Raw genomic sequence first — 26520 nt, forward strand, 5'->3', positions numbered from 1 at the left:
CAGTTATAATTATTCCGGGAAATAAGGAGACCATATCACATGAATACATTGTGGATGCTTTGAGCTCATAAGAGAAGAAAAGGGATGCCGAGCTATGAAAAAAACAAAGAATTGGGGGGTAGATGAGAGAGATTAGGCTTTAAGTATCCCCTTACCCCACTAATGTTTCATACACCTTTAAAGACTCATACTGGAACCACAAATGAAATTGTCAGTATCAATGAGTACTTTGGGGAAGAGTGGCTTTTTTGAAGATGATTTCTGACTGATTGCTTTTCAAAAAAAAAAGTCTTTGAAGTAGTATCATTAGTTTTTCCTTTCCTTGGATATTCATAAGTGGGAGGAGTTAGAAGCCTCTGAACAGTTCTTCTCGAAAAGAGTAAATTAGTCTCAACACTGAATAGAAGTCTAAGAAAAGAAAAGGCAACATCTGTAGGCAAGAGAACCAGCTGCTCTTGTTCAAGTGAGGAGAGTTCACCGGCAGGCAGGTTTGTGTGCAGTTGCTTCAGGGAGCTCAGGGGAGAACTGGGAATTGGGGAGACTGGGAGCTGTCCGTGTACTGTGTAAACTGAGTGAGATTTATTTTTGTATAATAATGTTGAGCTCTCCTAGCTCTCCCTGGTGCAGATTACACAACCCCCTCTCCCTTCTTGCCACCTCGCCTGCCGAGATGCTAGATCTGTGATGCAAAAACAGAACTGGTAGAAAGTGGCCCAAGTGAAGCCTCCAAATTCAGCTTCTTGGAGTTAGTGTGGGGAAGTTAGGGTCACTTAAAATGAGTGCAGGTAGTTTGCATGTTGGGTAGCTGAAGGGTTGGAGACTGAGGGATTAGACGAGGGCTCCTCTGATAATTTTTGCTGTGGGTTTTGAGTTAAATCTCCTTTAATGTTATTTGAAGGCTATAGTCAAGGTTACAGTTGATTCTTGAGAATTCTTCTCTGAGCCCCACTTTCCTCCTTGCCAAAACTGGAGTACTTAGGGCCCCTACTTATATGTAGGTTCCTAACTCTGAATCAGTTCATCTCAGCAGACAGCAAACTTTTCTACAGCACTTGCTTTGTGCCAGATCCTGTGTTAAATACTATGCTTCCCACCAGGGCTTTGATGGTCCTCCTCAGTCTTTTCAAACTGAATGAAGGCAAAAGGAGGGGAGAAATGGAAAGGAAAGAATAGAATGAAAGAGAAAGGGATAATATCAAGTGGAGGCAGAAACTAAGGGTGAACTCAATCATAGGCTTCCATGGCCATTCACGAGCTTGCCTCTGCCTTCCTCTGTGGACTCATCCCTACATATACACAAACGTGCACACACACACACACACACACACACACACACACACACACACACCACTACTGAGCTCAGTCCTACTGGGCAACTTTCAGTTTCTCAAGCACACCACGCTCTCAGACACTTCCAGGTCTTTGAAATCAGTGTTCCTTCCTCATGGAGCCCACCTCTCACCAACTCCTCACCTGAACAACTTCCAGTCACCCTTCCAGTGTTAGTTTACCATGGGGCAGACTTAACTGATGCACTAGACTCAATTGGCTACTCCTGCTATGAGCTCCTATAATAATGTCTTGTGACTTTATTCATGTCGCTCAACAGATACAATCCTTGGTTGTCTGTCTCCCCTGCTAGACTAACCTCTGTGAGAGCAAGGACTGGGGCGGGAGGGCTGCATTGCTTACTCTGGTACCCCAAATGCAAAACCCAATTCTCAGCAGATGGTAGATTTTCAAAAAAATATCCCATGCAAGGAGTGATCATATGATTTAGCTGCTCCCAGATCGCCCCTTCAAGGCTGAAATATTCATTCAACTGGGCCACTGGGAGTGTGACCCAGTAAGGACTCACACCTGACTGCCGACAGTACTGCCTTTCTCTGCAGAGCCCCAACTTGCCAGTGCAGGAGTGCCAAGATTCAGTCCCCTTTCCCCAATTGGGCCATCCTGGAGGGACCATGCCAGCTCTAAAACTCCCAGGGGGGTGCACAAAAAGCCTCTGTTGGAGCTACATCACTTCCTTATAAGTGTTTGATCCCCCAAAGCACTCTACTGTTATGCAAATTCCCGTCTCAGAATCTATTTCCCAGAGAACCAACCTTTCTCTAGAAAACTCTCTTAAGAAACTGCTTACTGTAAAGTTCCATATACCTTTCATAATCAGACATATTAAAGTTGAGAAAATACTTGTAACTGGACAAGAAGAAGCCTGCAAACAATATTGAGCATCATGGTTCACATGATGGCACAGACGAAATTCACATGTGCTTCCTTGCTCTAGATTCCTTCAGTGGGAATTTTTTCTGTTCACTACTTTTATTTTGGGGGAAATGATGTCACATAAAGATTAGGTATGCTAGCACAGTGGAGAAGACAGAAAATTAGACCTATGTGTACTGCTTCTGTTACTTTGCAGCCTGATCAACAAATGCAAGTGATTCACTTTTTCACCGGGAAAATGAACAGCATTTTTGTCCTTTAGAAAAGGCAAGAGCAATCTCCTCCCTCTGTCAGTTTGGGTTTTCTAAGAAACAGACAGCAGACAAGATTAGCAGAATAAGGGGATTTATTAAGGAGAATGTCTGGAAAGGATAAAGGGAAGGGTGCCAAGTAGGCAGGAAGAGTTTCAGGGGATAGCACCCAGTGCATATCCCTCAATCTTGCACCAAATATTTTTTTGAGTGTCTACTATGCATTGGGCACTGTGGTTGGCTGTAATGTGTCTGATATGAAGGGAGTGGACGGATGGATGAGGTAGGAAGAGTCTCAGACTACAGGTCAGTCTAAGAAAATCCTAAACCAGGCTGATGAGGAATCTCAGAGTTAGAGTAGTTAGTGCAGGGTCCCTCCTCTCAGCAGTGGATCTGAATTAGACTTTCTGCCAAGCGCCATTGTTGCTTTGGACATGGTTGGGAGGGAGGGAAGAATATGATCCAAAAAAGCAGCGGCTGGAAATTTCACTCAATTCTGCTGCCCCTCTGAAGCACACTCCTCTTCTCTGGTGCCCCCACCTCCATCCAATAGGCAAACCTCACTCTGCTTTGGATCCTCTTCCCGAGGCCTCACTGTCCAGCTGTCCTCCTGCCCCTGCACAGCTATTCCTTCTTCTGACTAGCCCAGAGCCCAGCATATTTAAATCCATTAAAGGACTGAGCAAATGCTTACAAATCTATTTCTCCTGTTAGAATACAATGTCTTAAGAGCAGGGGTCATGATTTATTTTTCCTTGTGTTCTTGTCCCTTAGCAGAGCTAAGCACAAAACAGACACTAATTAATATTCAAATGACTAAATGAATAAAAGTCCAAATAGATGGAGACAGCCTTTGTGATTTTCAAATTTTGACTTTTAAAGTAAGACTTTTAAATATTTCAGTGGATCTTTGTCGGAAATAAAACAAATTTTCATAGAAGGAAAAGTTCCAAACTGTGTGTCATTATAGATATTTATGTGTTGGTTTTTTATATATACGTAAATGTTCATATTTATATTTTGAATAAAAAACTGATAACACATCTTTACTTAAGAAATGCAAAAAACGTTGAAAAAAAATTAAAAAAAAAAAGAAATGCATGTGAAGGGCACCTGGGTGGCTCAGTCATTTGAGCCTCTGCCTCTTGATTTTGGCTCAGATCACGATACTCTGCATCGGGCTCCATGCTGAGAGTGGAGCCTGCTTAAGATTCTCTCTCTCCCTCTACCACTACCCCCCCCCCCACTGCTCTCTCGCTCTCTCTCTCTCTCTCTCTCAAATAAAATTTTAAAAAATGCATGTGAAATTAAGTCTTTTTCCTGCAGTGGGATCTACCTGTAAAAAAGACTATATTTACATGATTTCTACCTGAGTTATTAAATCATAAAACAATCCTTTTAATAAAAATTCTCGTTCTTCTCTTTTGCAATATAGAGTGAAGTTCAGAACTTATGGAAAGAAAATTTGATTATTCTGGATGCTGCAAAGACATATGGCTATGAAGTGGTTGACACATTTACTATAACGATGGGGCGATACAAAGAGTTTTTGCAGGGGACGTGTGGATGTCACTTCCATGAGGTATTTACGCTGGCTCTTTATTTATTGTATCTTTTGATTGGTTAGATTGCTCATTGTATCTTTAATTATATTCTCAGTCTTATTTTGTATTAAAAAACTATGTCCAAAGGAGATTAAATGATGTAGTCACCATCATTCAGCCAGAGCATTTAGCAATCACAACTTGAGACTCTACAAAATAAGATGTTAAAAAAGAATTCGTTTTTATGTAGACATTTAAAAACTAAGACCACTGGTCAATGAAAGCAGGAAGATGGAAACGTGGAGAGCACTTGCCTTGACTAACAGACTCTCAACCTTCCCATAGGAAATTGTGGCCAAAGAAGGTATAAAATCTCTTTGGTGGAGCATGAAAATCAAGACAATTTAATGTGCTAAACTAATGAACGACCTTCCTCCATTGGTTTATCCAATGCATTAAACAGGTGGGCCTGTGTTTTGAGTAGTCCCCAACACCCCTGGTGAAAATTATTTCATTTGCGGTCAGTAATGTATTACGCTAAACTGATAAGGTGATAGCAGACAATAATTTTAACCTCCCTTCCCCCCCACCATTTTTTCAAACTCTGTGATTATTTCCTCTTTATATCACTTGAATAAAATCTTAGTAAGTCCCATAACTTTAAAACCACTTTCAGATAATAAGAGTGAAAAAGTATTTTCAGGCATAAGAAGAATGACAGTTCAGTACTAAAATTGCCCAGTCCTGTTATAACCACATGAAGTCATTTCCTTCCCCCAGCTCAGGCCCTCTTGGGTCTCAAAGCCCAAAGGAGGAGAGAGGGTGTAGGAGCTTTCTTTCCTCTTTCTCTCACCCCTTTCGTCACTGGGTCAGGTTATGGAGATGTTAAGGACAATGAAAGTCTTACTTGACTGGTGTAAGCATAACCCATTGATGTACTTTCTGGGTAAGGCATGCTAATTCTTGTTAAAGTGCTTTTGTAAACTTCCTTGAAGACCCTCCTTCCCACTGGGGCCCTCTGACTATGCCTTCCTTGATAGAGGCAATACCTGGGCCCCTTGACTTCCAATTGTCCCTCCCTCTGTTGTGGGTCACCTTGCCACTCCAGTCACCCTCCTGAAAACTATTCAAAATAGCACTAGGCTTGCTATACTGTTGCCCACCTTTGGTCCACCAGAAACACTCATGCACACTTGCTCTGCTGTTGCTAGAAATAGAGTTAGCTGCCAATACAGCCCTCTCTCTCTTTCACTCTTTCTTGCTCTTGGTCTCACCCTTGCTCTCTCATTCTCCCGTCCATCTTAAAGCTCATCTGTAGCCACAGTGTCTCATACCAATTCTAATGCTCCCCAAACCCTAAAGGACACACGTCCACTTCTTAAAGTTGGTCTCTCGAAGGCCCCTCTCATTTGGCTTGAAGCAAGAGTAAAGCAATTCCTTATGAGGGAGAAAGACTGTCAATCATCTGGACAACTCACATGGAAAATCTCTCTCTTCCTTCGTCTTCATTTCCCTACTCTTTTAATGAGACAAAGGTTTGCAAAACTGGATTTTGTCTATACTTTTTCAAGTTTTGCATACATTGTTTTGGAGTATGAAGTTACTTGGCTCCTGTTGTTTGCTCTAGATCTTAGGAGCTTCTGCTGAAAGTGCAATGGAAGAAAAAACTGCAATGTCTCATCTGATCATTTTGCCAGACACGGGATCTCTTGTTCTTTCTCAAATGGCCCCCTTGGTAAACCAGAAGGCAGTCATTGGACTGACTAGGGAAATGACCACTAAAGGTTTCTTGGATCCTGTTTTTCAGCCTTAAGATGACTATCAGAATTCATTTTGGTCCTCAGATTTTTATGGCTATCCAAAGTTACTGACACTGCATTGGTTCTTCTGGATATGTTATATTTTTTCTATGTTATATTTTTTACATATAATTTTGTAGGACAAATGGAGCTGCATCTCAGGGAAGTGGGAGCCTGCACCCACAGTAGACAGCATGGCATTTTAAGTTTTGGTCTAGCAACTTGAAGCTTGGCCATGCTGTTGCAGCACAGATTTTACACTGTAGGAGACTATGTGTTTATTTATTTCTTCCACACACAAAAAAATATAACACTCTTTGAGTTCCTATTCTGTTTGCAAAAAGTCAAGACTTAGAGACACAAGAGCAGGTAGCCAGAAAGGGGAAAAAATAATCTTACAGCTGAGCCAGCCCAGTATCATAGTTGGCTGCAAAAACAAGTCAAAGGTTGCCAAAACCCACATAAAACAGGGACTTTGAAAGACAATATACTGATCTTTTTTTTTTTTTTTTTTGCCTCTTTTAGAAAAGGTTTATTTATTTACTTATTTTTATATAATGTGTCTTCAATTAGTATTTTAGGGGAGGGTATCTGTTTTTCTTTTTCATCTTTAGTGCTCGGGAAGTCTAAAAAGGAGAAGTCTTCCAAAGATTTCCAGCATGGCTCCAATTAAAAACAGAAGATGCCCTTCCCACATGATTGCATTACATGTGTCTCCTGCCACAGCATTAACCGGTTGACACTAATAGTCATGGAATTTGAGAACTACAACAAAGGCTCTTTGAACCATCAGAACTAGAATATTGGCTTATAAATATTACTTATAAAAATAGCTTTAATTTGCATAGCAATAATTTAAGCATGTCAGGTGAAATTATGTCACTTATTTGACTTTATAATTATGTGTAATCATCATGTACAAATTGTTTTTTAAGCCCTATTTTTAAAGTTTATTTATTTATTTTGAAAGATAGCAGATAGGGGATAGCAGATCCCAGAATTTATCAGAAAGAGAGAGAGAGAGAGAGAGAGAGAGAGAGAGAGAGCAGGAGGGGCAGAGAGAGAGGGAGAGAGAGAAAATCCTAAGCAGGCTCCACACTATCAGTGCAGAGCCCAATATAGGGCTCGAACTCACGAACCATGAGATCATGACTTGAGACAAAACCAAGAGTCAGATGCTTAACTGACTGAGCCACCCAGGCGCCTCAAGCCCTATTTTTAATGCATGTTGACTTGGCAAGCTACATAGGTATCTTCCAAATTATCTTAATTGATTCTGGAGCAGCATTACTGTTTTGAAGTTTTATTTTTTGAGCTAAAATACTTCTGGGGGCATTTGCCTTTCCAGTTACACTGCAGAGTGATAAGGTCATCTTTCTCAACTCGCTCTCTTCATCACAAAGTCTCTACACCCGTTCATCACTTTGGCGTAATTGCTGCTTAAGTCTTGAACAAAATGCACCTCTTGTAGCTCAGGACATTTCTACTGCTGACGCTGAGGTTTTACAATCTTTCTAAGCTATCACCCAACATCTTAAATCACTGTTAGCTTATTATAAAGAATCAAGAAAATCTAAAGGCCCTTGCAAAGTATGATTTGATGATTAATGTAGCAAGCCAGGGAAAAGGAGATTATTGGCCTCATGTAAAACATATTAAAGGACAGAAATTTGTTAATAATAGCCATTTTTTCCCTCTGTGCTCATCTTATGAGCTGACAAAGCAATTTGTCATACAGGAATAGCAAGAATTAAAATCAGCTGTGCTAGAACCATGAGAATTTGAGTTTGTATCTTCTGGTGTTCAATTAAGCCATTCCCACAATAGATCCTCACATACCTAAGAAGGATTGCTACAACCATTACAGTAAGATCTTGTTGCGTCCTCTGATTTGTCATGAGGATTCTATCAGAGCCATAACACACCTGCATCAGCTGACTCTTGTTGCCACAGGTAAGACGAGAGGTCTCGGCCCACCTCTTTCATCTGTCAAGTCACCACGAGAGAGAGTATGTTGCCGCCATGGATCTCTAAACAATTTCCCAACCAGTGTGCATCAATGTTGACTAAAATGTTCCTGCTGGTTAAAAAAGCAGGTGTTTCTCTTCATGGGCAGAAATGGAATTTTGTTTTCCCAACGTTTATGCAGGACAACAAACAGGATCCAGGTAGTTTTTTCCCAAGAGTGGTTTTGGATGGTGCTGTTAGTTATGTGGCAAACATCTAGTGTGAACAAGCTAAAACCTGGGAAGGATACAAAAATATTATCAGCCCAAACCTGGCTGCAGGAGGGGCAAAACCACAACAGTTACGTGATTATTAATTAGTCTAATCAGCTGTACAGACCTTATATGATATCTCTGTTTTCTGGCAGATGTAGCTACACCTCTTGCCTCAGTTCTCCCCCACCGCCCCCCTGCAAAAAAAAAAAAAAAAAAAAAATCCTTCTGATCACTACCCAGCTCTAATACCACTAGGTTTCCTTTCATTCTGGAACCATGGAAAGAAGAAAAGATTGTTAGTTCTTTGTGAGAGATGGTGTCCTATTACTATTTAATCATCATCTTATACTCTTGATTATTTAAGTTTAATTATGTAAACAAAAGCTTATCTGGCCTAGAAAAGTTTTCCTTCTGTGTTATGGGCTTAAAGTTTTTCCCTTTCTCCCTCAAACTTTAAAAGGTTGTCATAAACCCAATGAAGAAAAAAGCCTTTAAATTCATTTATCCAGAAAATTGTGGTAATGACTTTTGGAGAAAAAAGAACAACTGATTCAAATACAGTTAGCGTGGATAGCAGATCTCAGAATTTATCAGCATGGCTATTTTTAATAAATTAGCAATGGCAATTTAATTCAAAAAAATTTTGTGTCTGTGTGAGCTGTACTAACTACTATAAAACGAGCTAGGAGAACATTTTTTAGGCTCTCCTTGAGTATCTCAAACTCAACATATCCCCAAAGAGAGAAGTATAATAGTCCCTTTAAACTTTCTTCTCTAGAAGGCCTGGATTTTCTTTACTGCACTCTCATTTACAAACTAGTATCATTCTTGACTCCTTCTTATCTTTCCCCAGCCTCCAACAACCTCTGACCATCTACTTACCAAGTCCTTACCTACTAAATATTCTGCTGAACCTTTCTCCATACTCTGTTCCAGTTGCCTCAACCTTGTTTATTCTTTTATTTAATTTGTTTGTGAGTCCAGTTCTTGAGCTAAATGGTAGTGATACAAACATAAATAACAAACATTCTCTTCCCTCAAGACAGTGTAGTCAGGGGATCAGGCATAAAAGCCCATATTATGAAACAATATATTAAGTAGCATGTTATACATATAAATAGGATATTGTGATAACACCAAGAAAGGGCACTTAACCCAATCTGAAGATTGAGTGAACCTCCTCTTGAAAATTGTCCAAGTTGGGGCGCCTGGGTGGCGCAGTCGGTTAAGCGTCCGACTTCAGCCAGGTCACGATCTCGCGGTCTGTGAGTTCGAGCCCCGCGTCAGGCTCTGGGCTGATGGCTCGGAGCCTGGAGCCTGTTTCCGATTCTGTGTCTCCCTCTCTCTCTGCCCCTCCCCCGTTCATGCTCTGTCTCTCTCTGTCCCAAAAATAAATAAAAAACGTTGAAAAAAAAAAATTTAAAAAAAAAAAAAAAGAAAATTGTCCAAGTTGATTGTTAAAGGATGAGTGGTCAGGCTAATAGGGTGATGGCAGAAAGGAGGCCATTCAACCCCATGGGACGATGTAAACCACATTAGCTTTGAAGTAACTTGATGTTCTCAGGAAATCACAGGAAATTCTGGATATTGTAGAACATCGACTATAATAGGGTCCTGGGAAAGGTGGGCTAAGGCCAGATCATAGTTAAGAGCTTAGACTGTATCCTATAGGTAGTGGAGAGCCAATGAAAGGTTTTATAGAGAAATGAGATGGTCACATATTTGTTTCAAATAGGTAAGTCTGATAACATCAAGGGGGACAGAGTGAAAGAGGACAGAGTCTGGGAGAGAAGTTAGGAGACTTTTTCAGAAGTCAGGTGAGAGATGATAAAAGCTCGCCCAAATCAGGACAGAGACTGCAAGCATAAGAGAGAAGGAGAATACAAGCCCTATTTTAAAAATAAAACCTGTAGATCTTATCTGCAGCATGAGGGAGTAGAAAGACTCAAAGACGATTCCTAACTTGGATGATGGATTAGAGCTGAACCAGCAACTGAGTCAGAGAATGACAGAAGGTACAAGCTCAGGGAAAAGATGATGAATTCAGTTTTGAACATGTTATGATTGAGATGCCTGTAGGACATCCAGGTGGAGATCTCTTACAGGCAGTTGGCTATACAAGTCTGAAGCTTGAGGTGCAGGGTGGGGCTGGAGATAAAAAGTTGGACGTCATCAGAAAACAGAACAGTTGAAACAATGAAAATAGATCATCCAGAAAAAGTGAGTGGAGTAAGAGGAACTGAGGATAGAACTCTTGGAGACACCAATATTTAAGCAAAGTTTGGAGAAATAGGAACATTTGAATTTAGAAAATAAACTGATAGAGGAAAACTCTTAGTAGAGTGTGGTGCGACGAAAAGTCAAAAAGTGAAAATTTGTAGAGATCGAAATAGCGTCAATGTTGTCAAATGTAATGGAAGGATTTATTAAGATATGGATTTTTAAATAGTCATGGATTTGGCATTGAGAAGGTCTTTTCTGATCACTTTAAGAGAAATTTCAGTAATTTCAGCCTCGGTGGCTCAGTCGGTTAAGTGTCCAACTTCGACTCAGGTCATGATCGCATGGTTTGTGGTTTCGATCCCCACATTGGGCTCTGTGCTGACAGCTCAGAGCCTGGACCATACTTCAGATTCTCTGTCTCTGTCTCTCCACCCCTCCCACACTTGACTCTATTTCTCTCTCAAAAATAAATAAACATTAAAAAAAAAAAAGAGTGATTGCGGTAAAGGGGCTCCTGAGTGGCTCAGTTAAGCATCCATCTTTAGCTCAGATAGTGATCTCACAGTTCGTGAGCTCAAGCCCTTTGTCAGGCTCTGGGCTGACAGCTCAGAGCCTGGAGCCTCCTTCAAATTCTGTGTCTCCCTCTCTCTCTCTGCCCCTCTTCCACTTGTGCTCTTTCTCTCAAAAATAAATAAACTTTTTTTTTTAAAGAGCAATTTCAATAAAATTTTAGGGGCACAAATAAGACTACAATAGATTGAGGAGGTATAAGAAATGAGAAAAGGAGACTGGAAAGCCTTTCAACAAGTGAAAATAAGAAAAAGGTGGGGCACTCAGTTGGTTGAATGTCCAACTGTCCAACTCTTGATTTCAGCTCTGTCATGATCCCAGGGTTGTGGAGTCTGCTTAAGATTCTCTCTCTCCCTCTCTCTTTTCCTCTCTCTACCCCCCCCTCTCTGGAAGGAAAGAAGGAAGGAAGGAAGGAAGGAAGGAAGGAAGGAAGGAAGGAAGGAAAGAAGGAAGAAAAAGAAAGAAAGAAATGGGGAAAGATACTGGACTTAGACAAAGTAGTCTAGGGTAGGAGGAACTGCTTTTCATGTTTATGGGCAGAAAGAGAATAATCTCTACCACAGAATACAAGAGGGCATAGGAGGAAAGCCCCTGATAATGTGGGGGAGGATCAAGTCAAGGACACTGTAAATAGTTGGTCGGGTGCTGCTAAATGAACAAGGTTGGCTGGAGGGCCTCTTCTTCTCTATGATGTATTTGCCCTAGACTTTTGCAATATTTTCATCTTAGAACCTTCACTTTCAACTACTCAAATTCATCCTTCGTATCCCCACCAGGATGTGTCTATAGTTCCAACCCAATGTTGTCATTCAAAACCTTTCGATGGCCCTGTAACTAAAGAGGAATCACATGAGCTTTCACTGCCTACCATTCCTAAACCCCTTTTGGGGGAAAGCGACTCTAGACAGTTTATTCCGTGTAAAGTAATTTGTGCTCATTTCATCATCTGCAAGTGAATTCTAGCTTTTTCCACTGGGTGATTAGATTAGAAATCAGTGCCTGCTGAAAATGAATTCCTTAGCCCTAAGGGAGCCCAGTCTTTCCTGGGATGGTTTCCTACAAAATCCTGTTCTGGAAGGAGCATCCTCTATTGAATGGTGGTAACAGCAATTACATCAGGGTCTCTCTCTTAAAAAGGATAATTAAATAAAAGATGAACGAAGAGTGCCAGTCACTCTATGTGAACTAGTGTTATGACCCCATGAGTCAGCTGTACATGCCAACTTCTGCAGTACTAGAACCTAGAATGTCAGTATGCCTACGAAAGAGATGTTGACCCATAACTATTTCATGTTTTTTGCAGTAAACCCTCATTTTGGGGGAATAGTGCCAACCTTTAAAAGTCAAGCTAAGATGGGCTCTGCACTACCTTGATTAGCATTTTCTACTTTATGTTTTGATGTTCTACCCAAGTAAAAACAGGATCTGTGGTTTGGGGAATTCTGTGTACTCCTCCACTGTAAAGATTCTCAAATAATATTAGTATTTTAAATGATCCAAAAAGCCGTTACAGCAAAGAAACTATTTAACTTAGTTTGACCCAGTTTTCCCCAAACATTTTTGACCACAGAACCACTTTTCTTTTTTTAATAACACTGTTAACACCTCACTAAGCACACTTTGGAAAAACTAGCGTACAGAAGAAGGTCAAAAATCATGCATGGAGTACAGATTAAATGTGGCAGAATGACCGCAAGCATTTATCTTCTCTTCCACTTGAAACTCCACCAAAAGACTTTAAAGACATAAAGCTATTCACCTCCCTCCCCCCAAAAAGACAGAATAAGAAATAACTCATAAGAGATAAGAAATCCGAATTCATTTCAAGAAGTTTAACTTAGCCTACAAAAGAGGTTACGGTGGAAAATGAGAGAGAGGAGAGATACCAACTAGAGAGGAAGGCACACTTGCCCGCAGAGCCTCTGGTTGACCCAGACTTGAACGAGCCCGGCGCAGAAGAAGGCGGGGCTGAGACACGGGTCAATCTGTAGGCAAAACTGGTGGACCCCGAATCCCTCACCCCACCCCACCCCGTGGCTGTCCATATATACCTCCATATATACGATTTCTTTTAAAATTGAACATCAGAGATGGACTCAGAAACACAGGTATGGGAAAGAACAAATTATTCTAGAGGCTGAACTCGGAAAAATGCACGTACAAGTTGGCACCTGAAGGGTAGAGCCCCTAAACTTCCCCCCAAACCGTCCAAAATACCAGCAGACAGGCGCGCACCGCCTCACACAAGGGGCTAGAGGACTCTTCTGACAAGAAACGGAGGGGCCCAATCGAAGATCTTTCAAAAGCCACAGTTGTGCTCAGCGAATCCCTACAGTGAAGTCGGCAGTTTGAATGTTGGTCCACCCAAATTGGCTCTAAGTAACATTTTCTTGCTTAAATAAAACTCAGCTCAAGAGAGATCGATGGAAACAAATACCTGCAAGTTAAGGTCAAAATAGATTCCAAGACCCAAGATGTACATCTAAACAGAGCAAGGTTGGAACTTAGGTTGTAATAATTACACTAATGAAAGTCTTTTATATTATATCAAGAATTCAGTGACATGAATATTCAGCCACTTAGGAAATTGAGTTTAAAACAGGAATTAGTCTCTGGAGAGCTGCATAGGAATACAAGATAGAACCAACAGTTTAACATTAAATTGGTAAGCTACTGGTCTATACCTCCTTATAATCAGTCTGCTCACCTCAGAGCAGAATTTGTCCCAGAGCCGGAAACTGAGGTCTGCCTAAGGAGCAGGAGTTAAAAAGACTCAGCTGTCGGAGTAAGAAGGACTGGAGATTTGGAGGTAGGGGGGAGAGACTGAGACACTGCAAATCTGGAAACACCAAAAACAAAAAACAATTCCTCATTCCTAAAGAAAACTTTAGTCTTGCCCTCTAATCCTCAGCATCTTTGACCCATTCAGAAGTTGGATTCCCTTCAATCAAAACATACTTATTTCATGTGGCCATGATTCAATATTGGGGGGGAGGGTGAAAAAAATCATTATTATCTGTAAAAATTGCACGATTTCCTGAAATGGAACCATGAATTATAAGGACTGGCTTGTAGCTATTGTTTGTTGCTTTATTTTTCCATTTCTGTGAATTCTTGGGCTACTTTTTCAGCTGGTCATAAATTTGGTGACTGGATCTTGGATTGAATGTCATGGCTGCAGAATGACTATACCAAATAAAAAGTACTTCAATAGTATACATTTGTTTTAAAAGACCACATTAGCACATTTTGGTCAAGCTCATGTTTTCCAACCATGGAAAGCCATTACCCTCATTCTTTATAGCCCATCCCTGTCCGTGAAACACGTTTATAATCAGAACATCCCCCTTAATCCAGTCTAGAGAGATTTTGGAACGCTTGAGCCACTGAAAATTGTTTTCTATTTTGTTCTGTGGATCTGGAACCACATCAGAAGTTCCTTGGGTGTTATTCAGGTTAAGATCAGTTTTAGGAAAGGTATTTGCTTATAATCTGCCTGACACTTTTCCAATAATTCACCAAGCTTTCCCTTTTTTGTAGTAACTTTTCAAAAATTCTAAGTTATTTCAGATGCAGCAGTTAATTGACATGGTAATATACTCATTCTGATTAAAATTTATGTGAAATCAATTTTGAGGGTTGAAATTACATGCATTTAATAGTAAAAGTTGCAATGTTAGTTTTGTTGTGTAAATTTATGACAGTTTTTCATTTGTTTGAGTAGTCTTAAAATAACCATTGGACAAAGCCAGTCAAGTTGAAATGTGGCCATTTGTATGCCTTCTAAAATGTGTTTGTGCCCAGGTCTTTAATTACACAGATATGTAGAAAGATCTACAATCATAAACTGGGAGATCTCTTAGCATATAAGGAACCTATGAAAAAGTAAAACTTACTTCTGCACGCCAAAGCACAGAATTTCAATTCTTGTCACCCTGGGTCACAGAAAATGTGATCATCCACATTTCTATAATATGTTATCATGACAGCAATTGCTTCCAGCACCAAAATTACTCCTAAGTTTCTATAGTTAATATATTACAAATATATTACTGTTTTGAAACATTGTCATCTTTACTTGAAAGTCTATTCTTACATATAACTTAATCTAAATTTGAACATTGTCATGAGAAAGATAATTTTTATTGTCACATTTATACTTGTGATTATAGAACAATGCTGACCAAACAGCTTATCACACTTTCTGAGGACCAATTGTCCTTCACTATTGCTTCCTAATGTTATTTCCTAATGTGTAATTTGACACAGTAAACTCATAAAAAGAAAATAAACAACAGCAAACACACACACACAAAGCTAAAAACAAAGAGTTACTTTGGAGTATTTTAAAGTGTCAAAAGAGGTGTGCCTGGGTCACTCAGTTGGTTGAACCTCCGACTTCGGCTCAGGTCATGATCTCACGATTTGTGGGTTTGAGCCCCGTGTCAGGCTTTGGGCTTTGCACTGACAGCGGCAGAGACTGCTTTGGATTCTCTGTCTTCCTCTCTCTCTCAGCCCCTCCCTTACTCGCGGTCTGTCTCTCAAAGATAAGTAAATGAATATTAAAAATAAGTAAAGTGTCAAAAGAATTGTCATTTAACATTCATGTTTAGAGTAATGTAAACGTGTGCCAAATCCCATTACATAATCATAGGTGATACCTCCTTATCCCTCTAGGTACACGTCTCTTTCTCACTTGGCCAGGTCACATGCGCCGAAATTTAAAGGAGCATTTGTCAGCATCAAACACTTAGAATTTGTCTCTGGTTGAGACGATCCCTATACAAACACGTCTAGAGTCTTTTGTCTTTGGTTCAAGGTCTCTTTCATGATATTTTCTAATAGATCACTTTTGTCGTTTACTGTTATTATTACTGTGCCCCAGAGGTAACCTACCATTTGTATTGAGAACATCTCTCTTTCAGAGCCACATTCCATTTGACACTTTAGTTGGATTTTATTTTTTTTTCAATATATGAAATTTATTGTCAAATTGGTTTCCATACAACGCCAGTGCTCATCCCAACAGGTGCCCTCCTCAATACCCATCACCCACCCTCCCCTCCCTCCCACCCCCCCATCAACCCTCAGTTTGTTCTCAGTTTTTAAGAGTCCCTTATGCTTTGGCTCTCTCCCACTCTAACCTCTTTTTTTTCTTTTTTTTTTTTTTTCCTTCCCCTCCCCCATGGATTTCTGTTAAGTTTCTCAGGAAGTTGGATTTTAATAATCCTAAGTGGTCCTCTGATGTGGGGAAGGACCCAAACGGGCACATTTCCACACAAGAGATCAAAGAAAAAAAGCAATTAGCCCTTTTTTGTACAGGTATCAACATCTTCACTTGCAAAACATTTCCAAGCCTTACAATTGTAGCTAACTCCTTTTCCTGCACTTTGGAGCCCATAAGAGTAGGTAAAATAAAGTAATATTTTGAAACTTGGAGATAATAGTTTGACAGCAATGCTGGAGACTAAATTTGACACGTAAGTTCAAAGAAATAATAGCTGTGTGAACAGATTACCATGCCCACCATAAATTAGCACTAAGTAACGTATGAAGAAACTATTCGTTACGTGGAAACAACATGGTGCCTGACCTTGGGGAGCTAGTCTCAGACAATGTCTTTGAAGTCATTTCATTCTTGTGCTTACTTCAAGTATCTTAGACATGTGTCTTTATATAGTCCCCTTGAGGGTAGGGACCATATTTGAATTACTCCATGTGTTTTCTCACAGAGAACGCTGAAGATTGAAAATTGGATATTATATGGAAAAAAATAAATCAGTAAATCTCTTCTACTGCTTTTCTATTATACAAGGATTACATGAATTCTTGCTAACTGTAAAAATGTAAAAATAAGTATACAGAATAAAAACAAAACTTCCTGCCTTTAGGGGTACCTGGCAGGCTCAGTCGGTGGAGCATGCAAATTCTTGGTCTCGGGGTTGTAGGTTCGAGCCCCAAATAGAGTGTAGAGATTACTTAAAAATAAAATCTTAAAAAAAAATTCCAGCCTTTATGTCATATATGCCCCTCAATTCTCACTCCCTTCCCCATTGGAGATTCTATTAGCAGTTTGGTACATAGCTCCATTTTATACATACACTCTTGATTTTAATTCCATGTAATTAATACTCTTACAATGTCAGCATTTATGATTGCTAGATTTATATAACATTGGGCTTCATTTAAAACTACTTTATTGCTCTAGAAACACTTTTAGGAAAGAATAGCAGTTTATGAAATGCATTTTAATCTGTAGCAAGGACATCCCTGTATTTTCTCAGTATTGAATTCTGCTTATACTTGACTTATGCAACAAAAAACTGGGTCTATGGTAGGCTGGTGGTAGACTCAGTTAATATTGATGAGTGAACATTTGGTAATGAAAATCCCCCCCACCCCCCACCACTGTTTATTTGGTTACTGGTCTTGGTTATTTTCTTACATTTATTCTTTTAGATGTATTTTAGGATTTCTTTGTCATGTTCCCCCCGCCCCCCCACCAAATACTGCTGGGATTACAATTGGCATAGTATTTTAATTAATCTGGAGGGATTTGACGTGGTATGTCTTTCCATTTGTTCATGTTTTCCTTTTATTAAACTTCATGTTTTGAGGGCACCTGGGTGGCTCAGTCAGTTTGGCGTCCGACTTAGGCTCAGGTTATGATCTCGCTGCTCGTGGGTTTGAGCCCCGCGTCGGGCTCTGTGCTGACAGCTCAGAGCCTGGAGCCTGCTTCCGATTCGGTGTCTCCCTCTCTCTGCCCCTCCCCGACTCACGCTCTCACTCTCTCTCTCAAAAATAAATAAACATTAAAAAAAATTTTTAAACTTCATGTTTTCTTCACCTGCATAATCGCTAAACTGAATGAAATTGTTTTAGTATTGTAATGGGATCTTTTCTCTGATATATCTCTTCTTAATTATTGATAGAATATAGAAAAGCTATATCATTTTTAAATATTAACTTTATACCATCTCATTATTTTTTGGTAGATTCCTTTGGGTTCTCCAGGTAAACAATCATATAGCTACAAATAATTCTTTGGTGATTTTCTCTAACAAAATATTTGTAATGTTAAAACTTGCATGCCTGAAATAAATTTTATGTGCTAGTGGCATAGTGCACAATAATGCTGGATTTTTTAAAGACTCCTGGATTCAATTTACAATAGTATTTGAGGGGACTTTTTACATCTTTATTTTGACAAATCAAAATTGAAGTAATTCTTTCTTTGTAGGTTTGTCATCTTTCAGGAGTCAGCTTCAAAGTAATACTGGCTTAATCAAAGAATTAGGAAAGTTATTGTCTTTGATTATCTCTTGCAAAATAGCTTTCAAAGGAAACCAACTGAATTAAGTGCTATTGGGCCAAGCCCTGGATAGATGTGTAGGAATCAATCTTGAATAGCTTGCTGTGACCAGTGGCATTGTGTGAGGCATTAGGCAGGCCCTCAGAAGGTGAAAGAGACTCCATCATCCCATCTTCCTTTCTCAGAGATCACCTTACTGGTTTAAAAATAGAAATACATTATCAACCTTCCCATGTGATCTGGCAAAATATTGACACTACTCTTGAGGAGAAGCTATAGGCTTCAACAAAGACACTGGACATAAACATTTTTGTGTTATGTCTTTTATAAATCACGTTCAAGATTGCTGTAAGCATCTACACTAGCATTCTCCAACATTTGTAATGCAACATTAAATGCAACCCTGAAATCATACAAAACATTGAGATAATTTTAAAGAACGATATAACCTTTTGCAATGAGATGTATTTTTAACTGTTTTGCATTTAATTAGCATGTAGATCATCTGGCAATTGCAAAAGCCAGACCTTAAGATAAACTTATACAAACAAAAGTAACCTTATTTTGGCTTCAGAACACTGAAATAATATTTTTTCAAGGTTGAATGTAATATTTATGCTTAAGTGTTTCCTTAAATAAACTTCCTTAAAAATGTTCACTAATCTTGCTATCATTGAATACACACCTCCTCCAAAACAGAACCTTCAGGAAAACATTGGTGCACCTCCTGGCCTATCATATTTAAAGTTGTAGTATAACTAAACAGGGTGGAAAGAACTGCACATAAGAGAAACTTACAACCTTGGGACCTGGAATATTAATCAGTGGTTAACTGCAAACTGAGCTCTGAATTACCATCCGTAGGGATTCCTTACCACAACCCACTGATTTCACTGGTCTTCTTAAGAGTCACTTCATCTGAAGGCCTGATCATAAAAAACCAAACCTCCCATAGCTACAGGAAAACAATTCATTTCTTTGGGGTTAGCAGGGTATAATTGGTTTTAAAATGCATTACTATTACATTTTTTCTTCAGAATGGAAATAGCTTCAACATTTTTATGATTATAAAGGAGTGTACATTTGTTGTATTCAAATAAAAAAAGTCAAGACTAAAAGTTACAAAGAATACGTTTTTAAATCACCTATAATTCCCCTACCCAAAGATCACTACTGTTAACATTTTGGTTTATATCTTTACAGAATTTCTAGTCCAGTAAATCTTCTAAAAAGGTTCATACTTACTTGCACATAACTAAAAATACCTTATCTTCAAAATAAGTATCTTGTATTTGTTTAAATATCCTGTATTTTTGGAGCTGTTTTCAGTGTATCCTCTTATATGGAATAAAAAAATGTGGATCTAAATCATTATATAGCACTTAAAGGAATTTTAAAACTCCATGTGAGCCAGTGTTACCTTCATTAGTCACCAATAATATATAGTTTATGTGTCCATATTGACCAAAAATAATGTCTTGTAATTGCATTATTAATCACTCATAAATTGAATGACTGGAGGTGGGGAAGCAGAGATGGGGAGGAAATTTTTGTTATATATCTTTTTATGCTATATAAATGCTTTGTAATTCTGCCTATTCAAAACATTTTAGATAAATATATTTACATATGTACAAACATATATAAGTTATTAGCTTAATACTGCATAGCCTGCTTCTACAAATTCCATAACTTACTAAGTACCCAGAAAAAATGAAACCACTAATTGTAACAGCATCAGCTTATGGTTGTGCAATGGAAAAGTATTTTTCTTTTCTCCACAAATAGCTTTAATTTCCATTCTATAAAGGGATGCCGTGACAGGTTTAGAGTACCATGTTTGATTCACTGACCCAGCACAGGCACCTCAGTGTCTTTTCCATATGTTAGCATTTGGCGTAAGTACACACACACACACACACACACACACTCACACACACAGAGGCAACAGTGTGGTATAGAAACCATCTGAAACTATCCCTCAGATGCATTGGAACCAACTGTCCTGAGGTAAGAAAAATGGCAGAAATTCTAATTCCAACCTTAGGGGGTTTTTTGACAGGTAAGTTACTCTGGCTCTTGGTTATATAGATCATATTTATCACCTTTAGGCAACATCTCTGTGATAAAGATGCCGCTCAAGTTTGTGAGTTAGTTATACTAATCTACGCAGGGCTTGAGTCTCCTTGATTTTGACTTTTTTTTTTTTTTGCTCTTTATTTGCAGGTAGTGAAGTCAAAGTTATCCAAAGAATATCACTTTATCAGAATGAAACAATCAAGAAATCATATTGTGGGAAAATATTTCAGCAATCAAAGCAAACGACAACAAGACTCTGTAACAAATTCTCAATCACCATATCATGTCAGAGGTCCAGTTAATCAGGTTTGCTCTGAAATCCTTCTCAGCAGGATGTGTGCAAGTAAAAGGACTGTGTAGACTCCCTGCAGGAGGACTGAACTTGGAATTGGAAGCAAGCCACTCACCTGGACGTGGTCTAAGAACCAAATCCTACACATCACGGGTATCTTGGATTGACCACACACTCATGCATGCTGGCACACACATATACACCAATGCACACATGGCTTAAAAAAAAGTAATAATAACACTTTTCTTCCTACAGCTTTATAAGGTCAATATATGCACTTGACAATCACTTGGTTTCAAGGGGAAAGCTAGAGCTTGAAAAAGGTTACTTGAAGTATAATCATAAATTGGAACCACTGTGGGCTAGGTATTGCATGATGATAATAGGGAGAAACATAGACACTTGAATTATGTGGACAAAAAGGATAATGCTCTTGAGTATTGTGCTATCTTCTCTATCGGTACATTAATACTGAAGAGGGGGAAAAAGCAGTTACATTCCATTTGCAAGTAGGGATTGTGCTTGTGTTTTTTACCAGGAGAAAGAGTGATGTGTACGATAGCTTAGACTTTGTAATCTAATGCTTAGGAAAAACATTTCTTCCTATACTTTTTAAATTTTACAATTGAAAGGAAAAGAACAGGAATGCCACACAGGGAATTCGGAGGGATTCTAGGAGAGACATAGAAAGTGTAGTAATTTACAGTTAAAACACCAATGGATTTAACTTTGCACTCTTTGTACTTTTCAGTAACATTCCCTCCTATCCTGTCTGTGAACTTGGATGGGTAACTGCAGTCTAAGTTGATAAAAAATGTAATGTTAAAGTGAGAAACAAAATGTAGTTCTTCATGTATTACTTTAATATGTTTTATTGATGATACTACTTAAGAAAGCTTTTGTTTGCTGTTAGAGGCCTATGTAATTTAAGGTTACATTTTATGTAAATATTTTCAAAGGATTAGGCATTTGCATAGGCATTTATTTTCATAAAGCATTTGTATACGTCCACAAATACCATGTTATTGGTAACTATATTTTGATTTTTCTAATCCAAATTGAGAGTAGGAATAAAAATATTTTTTTATTAAAACTGTGGCATACATATAGAAAACATACCTAGTTCTAGTATTGAGAACTTTCTCTTCTATATTTTAATTTCAAAATAGTGAATTTCTTTATTTTACGTGTTTTGTTGTAAGCTATCCCACAGTTACAATTGTGTTTTAAAGGATTATTTTTCTTTTGGGGAAAAAATAAAGCTGAGAGTGTTACTCAATACATGTCTGAAATTAACAACTGTACAAATACCTCAATTTCATTACCATACAAAAAAAGAGAGACTATTTTGATTGATCAGTTCCTTGGTATGAATATCCACCTCTTTAAATACTCTATTTTTATATATATATTTTTATATGAAAGTAAACATGAATTTATATTTAACTGTCTTAAGTTATATTTAAGCACACCTATCACTTGATATAAACAATACATATCTGCCTCTGACAGATAGATTTTTTTAAGTGGTACAGAATAAACCTTTAAAATGAAAGATTTGGGGGCACCTGGGTAGCTCAGTCGGTCAAGCGTCCGGCTTCAGCTCAGGTCATGATCTCACTGCTCGTGGGTTTGAGCCCTGCGTCCGGCTCTGTGCTGACAGCTCAGAGCTTGGAGCCTGCTTCCGATTCTGTCTCTGTCTCTCTCTGCTCCTCCCCTGCTCGCTCTCTGTCTCTGTCTCTCTCTCTCAAATATAAAATAAAACAAAAAAAATTAAATGAAAGATTTTTCTAATATCTGCAACTATATGCAAACACTATTTTTAGGTTTTTGACTATTTTTTAGTGATATAAAATGTTGCCAATTCATGCAGCCTCTCATCATGTTTTAATGTATTATATACTCTATAATAGGTTTATAGTCAGGGATGTTTCTTGTAATTTACTGTCAACCTAACTATAATAACTATCTGACTGAGGTTAGTCCTGCATTTACCTCTTCACCATTGAAATAATAATAGATTTTAGAAACAAGTGTAACAATACTATTAATAAATATCTTACTAGTAATAGTCTGTGTTCAAAGAGTATCTTTCATTTTCATTTTTACTGGAGGTATACAACCATAGAGTGATTACATGGCAAAGATATTATCATACACATTCAACTATTTGAATGTGGTTTAATAGGATAACTGTCTAGTTCCTTCCAATCCTGATATCCTCTGAATTTTGATCAGATGAACTCCCTGCTGTCCAACAACCAAAACTTTTGAACACAGAGCAGTGAAGTGTTGTTTTTTTTTTTTTTAAAGATAAGGCCCTGAAATGCTAGGATTATTTTCTTTACTCCTTAATTGAAAAAACATTTTATTTTACTTTGGGGAATTAGGTGTGTGTATGTGTGTGTGTGTGCATGTGTATTTGTATGTGCTTATCAAGTTCATCATTTGAGAAAAAAAAAGAATAGGTATTTAAACAAATTTTTAGATGTAAAAGTTTAAGGAAGTGTATTATTTTTGGTAAGAACTGATTAGTATCCAATCTAAACTGAACTAAAGAAAACATTTATAATATTAAAATCAAGAATAACTGCATAAGCATGTCCAAACATCACTGTTGACATTGTGTGTGTGTGTGTGTGTGTGTGTGTGCATTTGAAAGCACAGTGAGCTATTTGCAAGCCATCCAGGTAAGCTAATAGGATCCTGTAGGGACATATGAAAAAGAAAGGCTCCCCATTCCCTGCCAGTTGGGCTTACCCTTGGGTCATCTGATCTTCCTCCTTTTAGTTACTCCTGTGCTTAGCAGTCATCTCTACAAAACAATAATTTCCACTTAGAAAGTGTTGGAATAAATCACCGATTTTTGAAATGGAAATAGTTCTGGTAATGTTTATGAGGAAAACATAATGCTGTTGTGTATTTGAAGTTTCTTCTTTCAGTTCCATTTCACTGAAGGATTCCAAGAAGAAAAACAGAAACTGATCAAAAAAATATGTAACCCACTAAAAGTTATTTCAAAGCGGTAATACTTTGGCATGGTCCGGAGACGGGGGTCTAATACAGTAATAGGGTTAAGAGCTTAGGCGGTCAGCGTTAGGATCTTATTAATTATCATCTTATGGGTCCTTAAGTTGAGCAAAGACTTAAAGAATCATCGGTATCTAAAATTTTTCCCTGTGAATTTTCCACCTTGCCAAAAGAAAAATGTTATCAAAATCAGTGGCTAGGATTATTGTATTTAAAATGAACAAACATAAATTTGAGTAAGCTCAGGGCTGATAACTCCAAAAAATATATATTCAATTGCAAAATGAATCTACAGCAGATTCTGAGTATTTTGACTCAATCAAGGAGTCCTTTCTCTGCAAATACTACAGTAGTTTGTTTTTTTTAAATGTGTGTTTTAGTTCAATTGATTTTGATTGCTGTTGGAAACTAAGGTATTTTGATAGATCACTTTGACTTAAGGGGATGAACCAGAAGTTGTCAGAAAACCCAAAGACCTACTAAAGACAGCAGGTTAGTGCCAGGACTTCCAAACTAGACTTTCAATTTGGCAAGGCTTCCAAGGTTTCAAACTGTCAGGGAACCTTTTATCATGTTTTTATTGCTGTAGTAACTACTATTATCAACTTCCATATTTTTTTTATGATTCAGTCACCTGGTGTAGGGGGCTGTGGATCTCATTTTTTCTAACTGATACAGACCATGCAGTCCTCCTAAAATGGGGCTCCATTTGTTTTCTTTATGTTCGCTGAAATATAAAGAATTTGTTTTATGGCTCTATTAAATGTCGGATCACTATGTTTTAACACACACAATACACAATCAAAACACTAATGCTTAAACTTCTCAAGAATATTTACAACTTGTAAGTATATCTGCAATGTAAATGAAGATAATTACTTAAACCCAACTAATAGGAAGAACAAAATTAAACAGTTGCTTTTAGAGAAAACACTATAAAAGGGATGTTATATATATTCCTACAAGGCCATCATATTTAGTTAGATTAAGTTTGAATTTGATTTATGCTGAGGGCCTGGTTATGAGGAGACAAGTTATATATCTAACCAAGACATTTTTCTCAGGAAAGCAATATATTGTTATTTTTATTAAATGAAAAGGTAATTCTTATAAAATTTATTTAAATGTTTTGATATTTTAAAAAGCAAAGAAATTATAATTGGTTATTTGTACATCAGAATTCGGAAATAACATGGTCTCATATATATGATGTATTCAATTGATTTTCAACTGTTTAGTAAAAAATTTCCTTATTTTATGGTTGGCTGGTGAAATACATCAATTTGATGCAGGTTTTAGTGGTAGGCTAAATGATATAATGATGATGGTATATGACTTATTTATATATTTTGTTCAATTGTATTTCCATTTTTTCCCTATAATAAAATCTGTTCAAAATGTGTAGATTTGAAATCTCGGCATATGGCATCAAGATCAACATTTTAATATTCTTCACACTCTATGATATGAGTTTTTATTTGGTCTATAATTTGTATGCTTTTGAAAATAAATCATAAATTTGAATATTAGAAAAAAAGTTCAGACCATTAAAGTAAAAGGGCATATGTTGTAACATCTAATCAATCGTATACCCACTTAAAGATAAGAGGTTGTCTGGTCCTCAGGAGATCTTACATTAATAGTTGGAATTGAGAATTCTTGACATCTGTCTGCAGTGAATACATTTAGTTGAGAGGATACTACAAATGCCCCCATGGAAGCAAACGTGGCTTAAGTGAATCCAGTCGGCCCATCGCAATCTGAACGGATGGAAAGGAGAGTCCCCAGCATAAGCTTTCCTCTCCCACTGGGTTCTAGGACAGATAGAGGTTATGAGCCCCTTCTCCAGCTGCCTTTGACAGGCCTCGCCCATCTCCTCAAACCTCTTCCTCATACACAAGTCCTCGTTCCTAAGGAAAAAATAAATAATAATTTTCAAACTTCAGGGGACCAAAATAGCAGCTGAATGTGCGTTTCATGATACTTTCTTATTTACAATCTGGAAAAATAGAAAATGACTTCTAACCTTCAATACAGCATATCCCCTGGAGAACTTGAAATAGCAATTCATTTTTCAGCCATGGAATCATTCACCCACCATGACATTTCCTGCTTGTCTTTACCTTTGTCTTTGAGGTGGAACTTATGCAGTGTTTTCTGTGTGCATTTAATATGTGCACGTGTGTAATATGTGTACAAGATACACTTTTAAACTTACATTTTTTATGTTTTCCTCCTCGCCTTAATTACATGTAACATGAAGCTTATGTTTTCATGGGAATGAGCTCTCCAGTTTTACGGTATCATAAAAAGTTTTATAAGCCTTTTGTTAAAAATCAGTGCCTATGTCATTGGCAGGGCATGAAATTATTTGTAGCTACTTCTTCTACATATAAGATAAAATTCGATCTGATTTTAGGAATAGTACAGGGGGGAATTGAAACCATGCCTTTGTAGACTAAAATGAGTATAGTCATCAAATGGCATAAATTTGGGTTCAACAGTTTCCGCCTCATGTGCACACCCCCTGGGGAAAACCTGGTGTCTGTTCATACTTGTCTCTAAAGAGTCCCCATTTCAGTGCTCACGTTAGCTATGCAAAATCAATGGCATGTTTATAAAAGGGTGTGGATCCAACCCTTAGCACAAGTTATTCCTGCCAAGAACAGGAACCATTTCAACAGGATGGAGCTCCAGGACCATGTTATTGGTAAACATCTGGAACTCTCTCTTGGCCACCTATCGTATAAATAAATTAATATTTTCCTTGAATTATTTATGGACGCGAAGATGAGACTGATAGGGACACTGCATCTCTGGTTCCCATTTCCCAGAAGAATGGGCGGCCTCAAGTGGGCGATTGGCCTAAGTGGTATTTTTCGGTTTCCTGAGGTCACCAGAAGCCTTTGAAGTACTGAGTTTCTGGAAGTCAATTTCTCTTCTGATGGAAGCCTCCCTGGGCACTATCTTCA

The 26520-nt window shown here is 38.1% G+C and overlaps 1 protein-coding gene across 5 annotated transcripts in view; it reads left to right on the forward strand.

Moving 5' to 3' along the window:
- CPED1 (cadherin like and PC-esterase domain containing 1) overlaps window positions 1–22587 on the forward strand; it is a 268681-nt gene extending 246094 nt beyond the window's left edge. For all 5 annotated transcript variants that reach the window (XM_060632979.3, XM_060632976.3, XM_060632977.3 and 2 more), the window contains 2 exons: window positions 3913–4059; window positions 20374–22587. In XM_060632979.3, the coding sequence (XP_060488962.3) occupies window positions 3913–4059; window positions 20374–20586 (360 nt within the window). In that variant the 3' untranslated portion in view covers window positions 20587–22587. The remainder of the gene's footprint in view (window positions 1–3912; window positions 4060–20373) is intronic.
- The last annotated feature ends 3933 nt before the right edge of the window (window positions 22588–26520 follow it).

Source organism: Panthera onca, chromosome A2 (genome assembly GCF_046562875.1).
Source record: "Panthera onca isolate mPanOnc1 chromosome A2, mPanOnc1 haplotype 2, whole genome shotgun sequence".
In the NCBI taxonomy this organism is placed as follows: Eukaryota; Metazoa; Chordata; class Mammalia; order Carnivora; family Felidae; genus Panthera; species Panthera onca.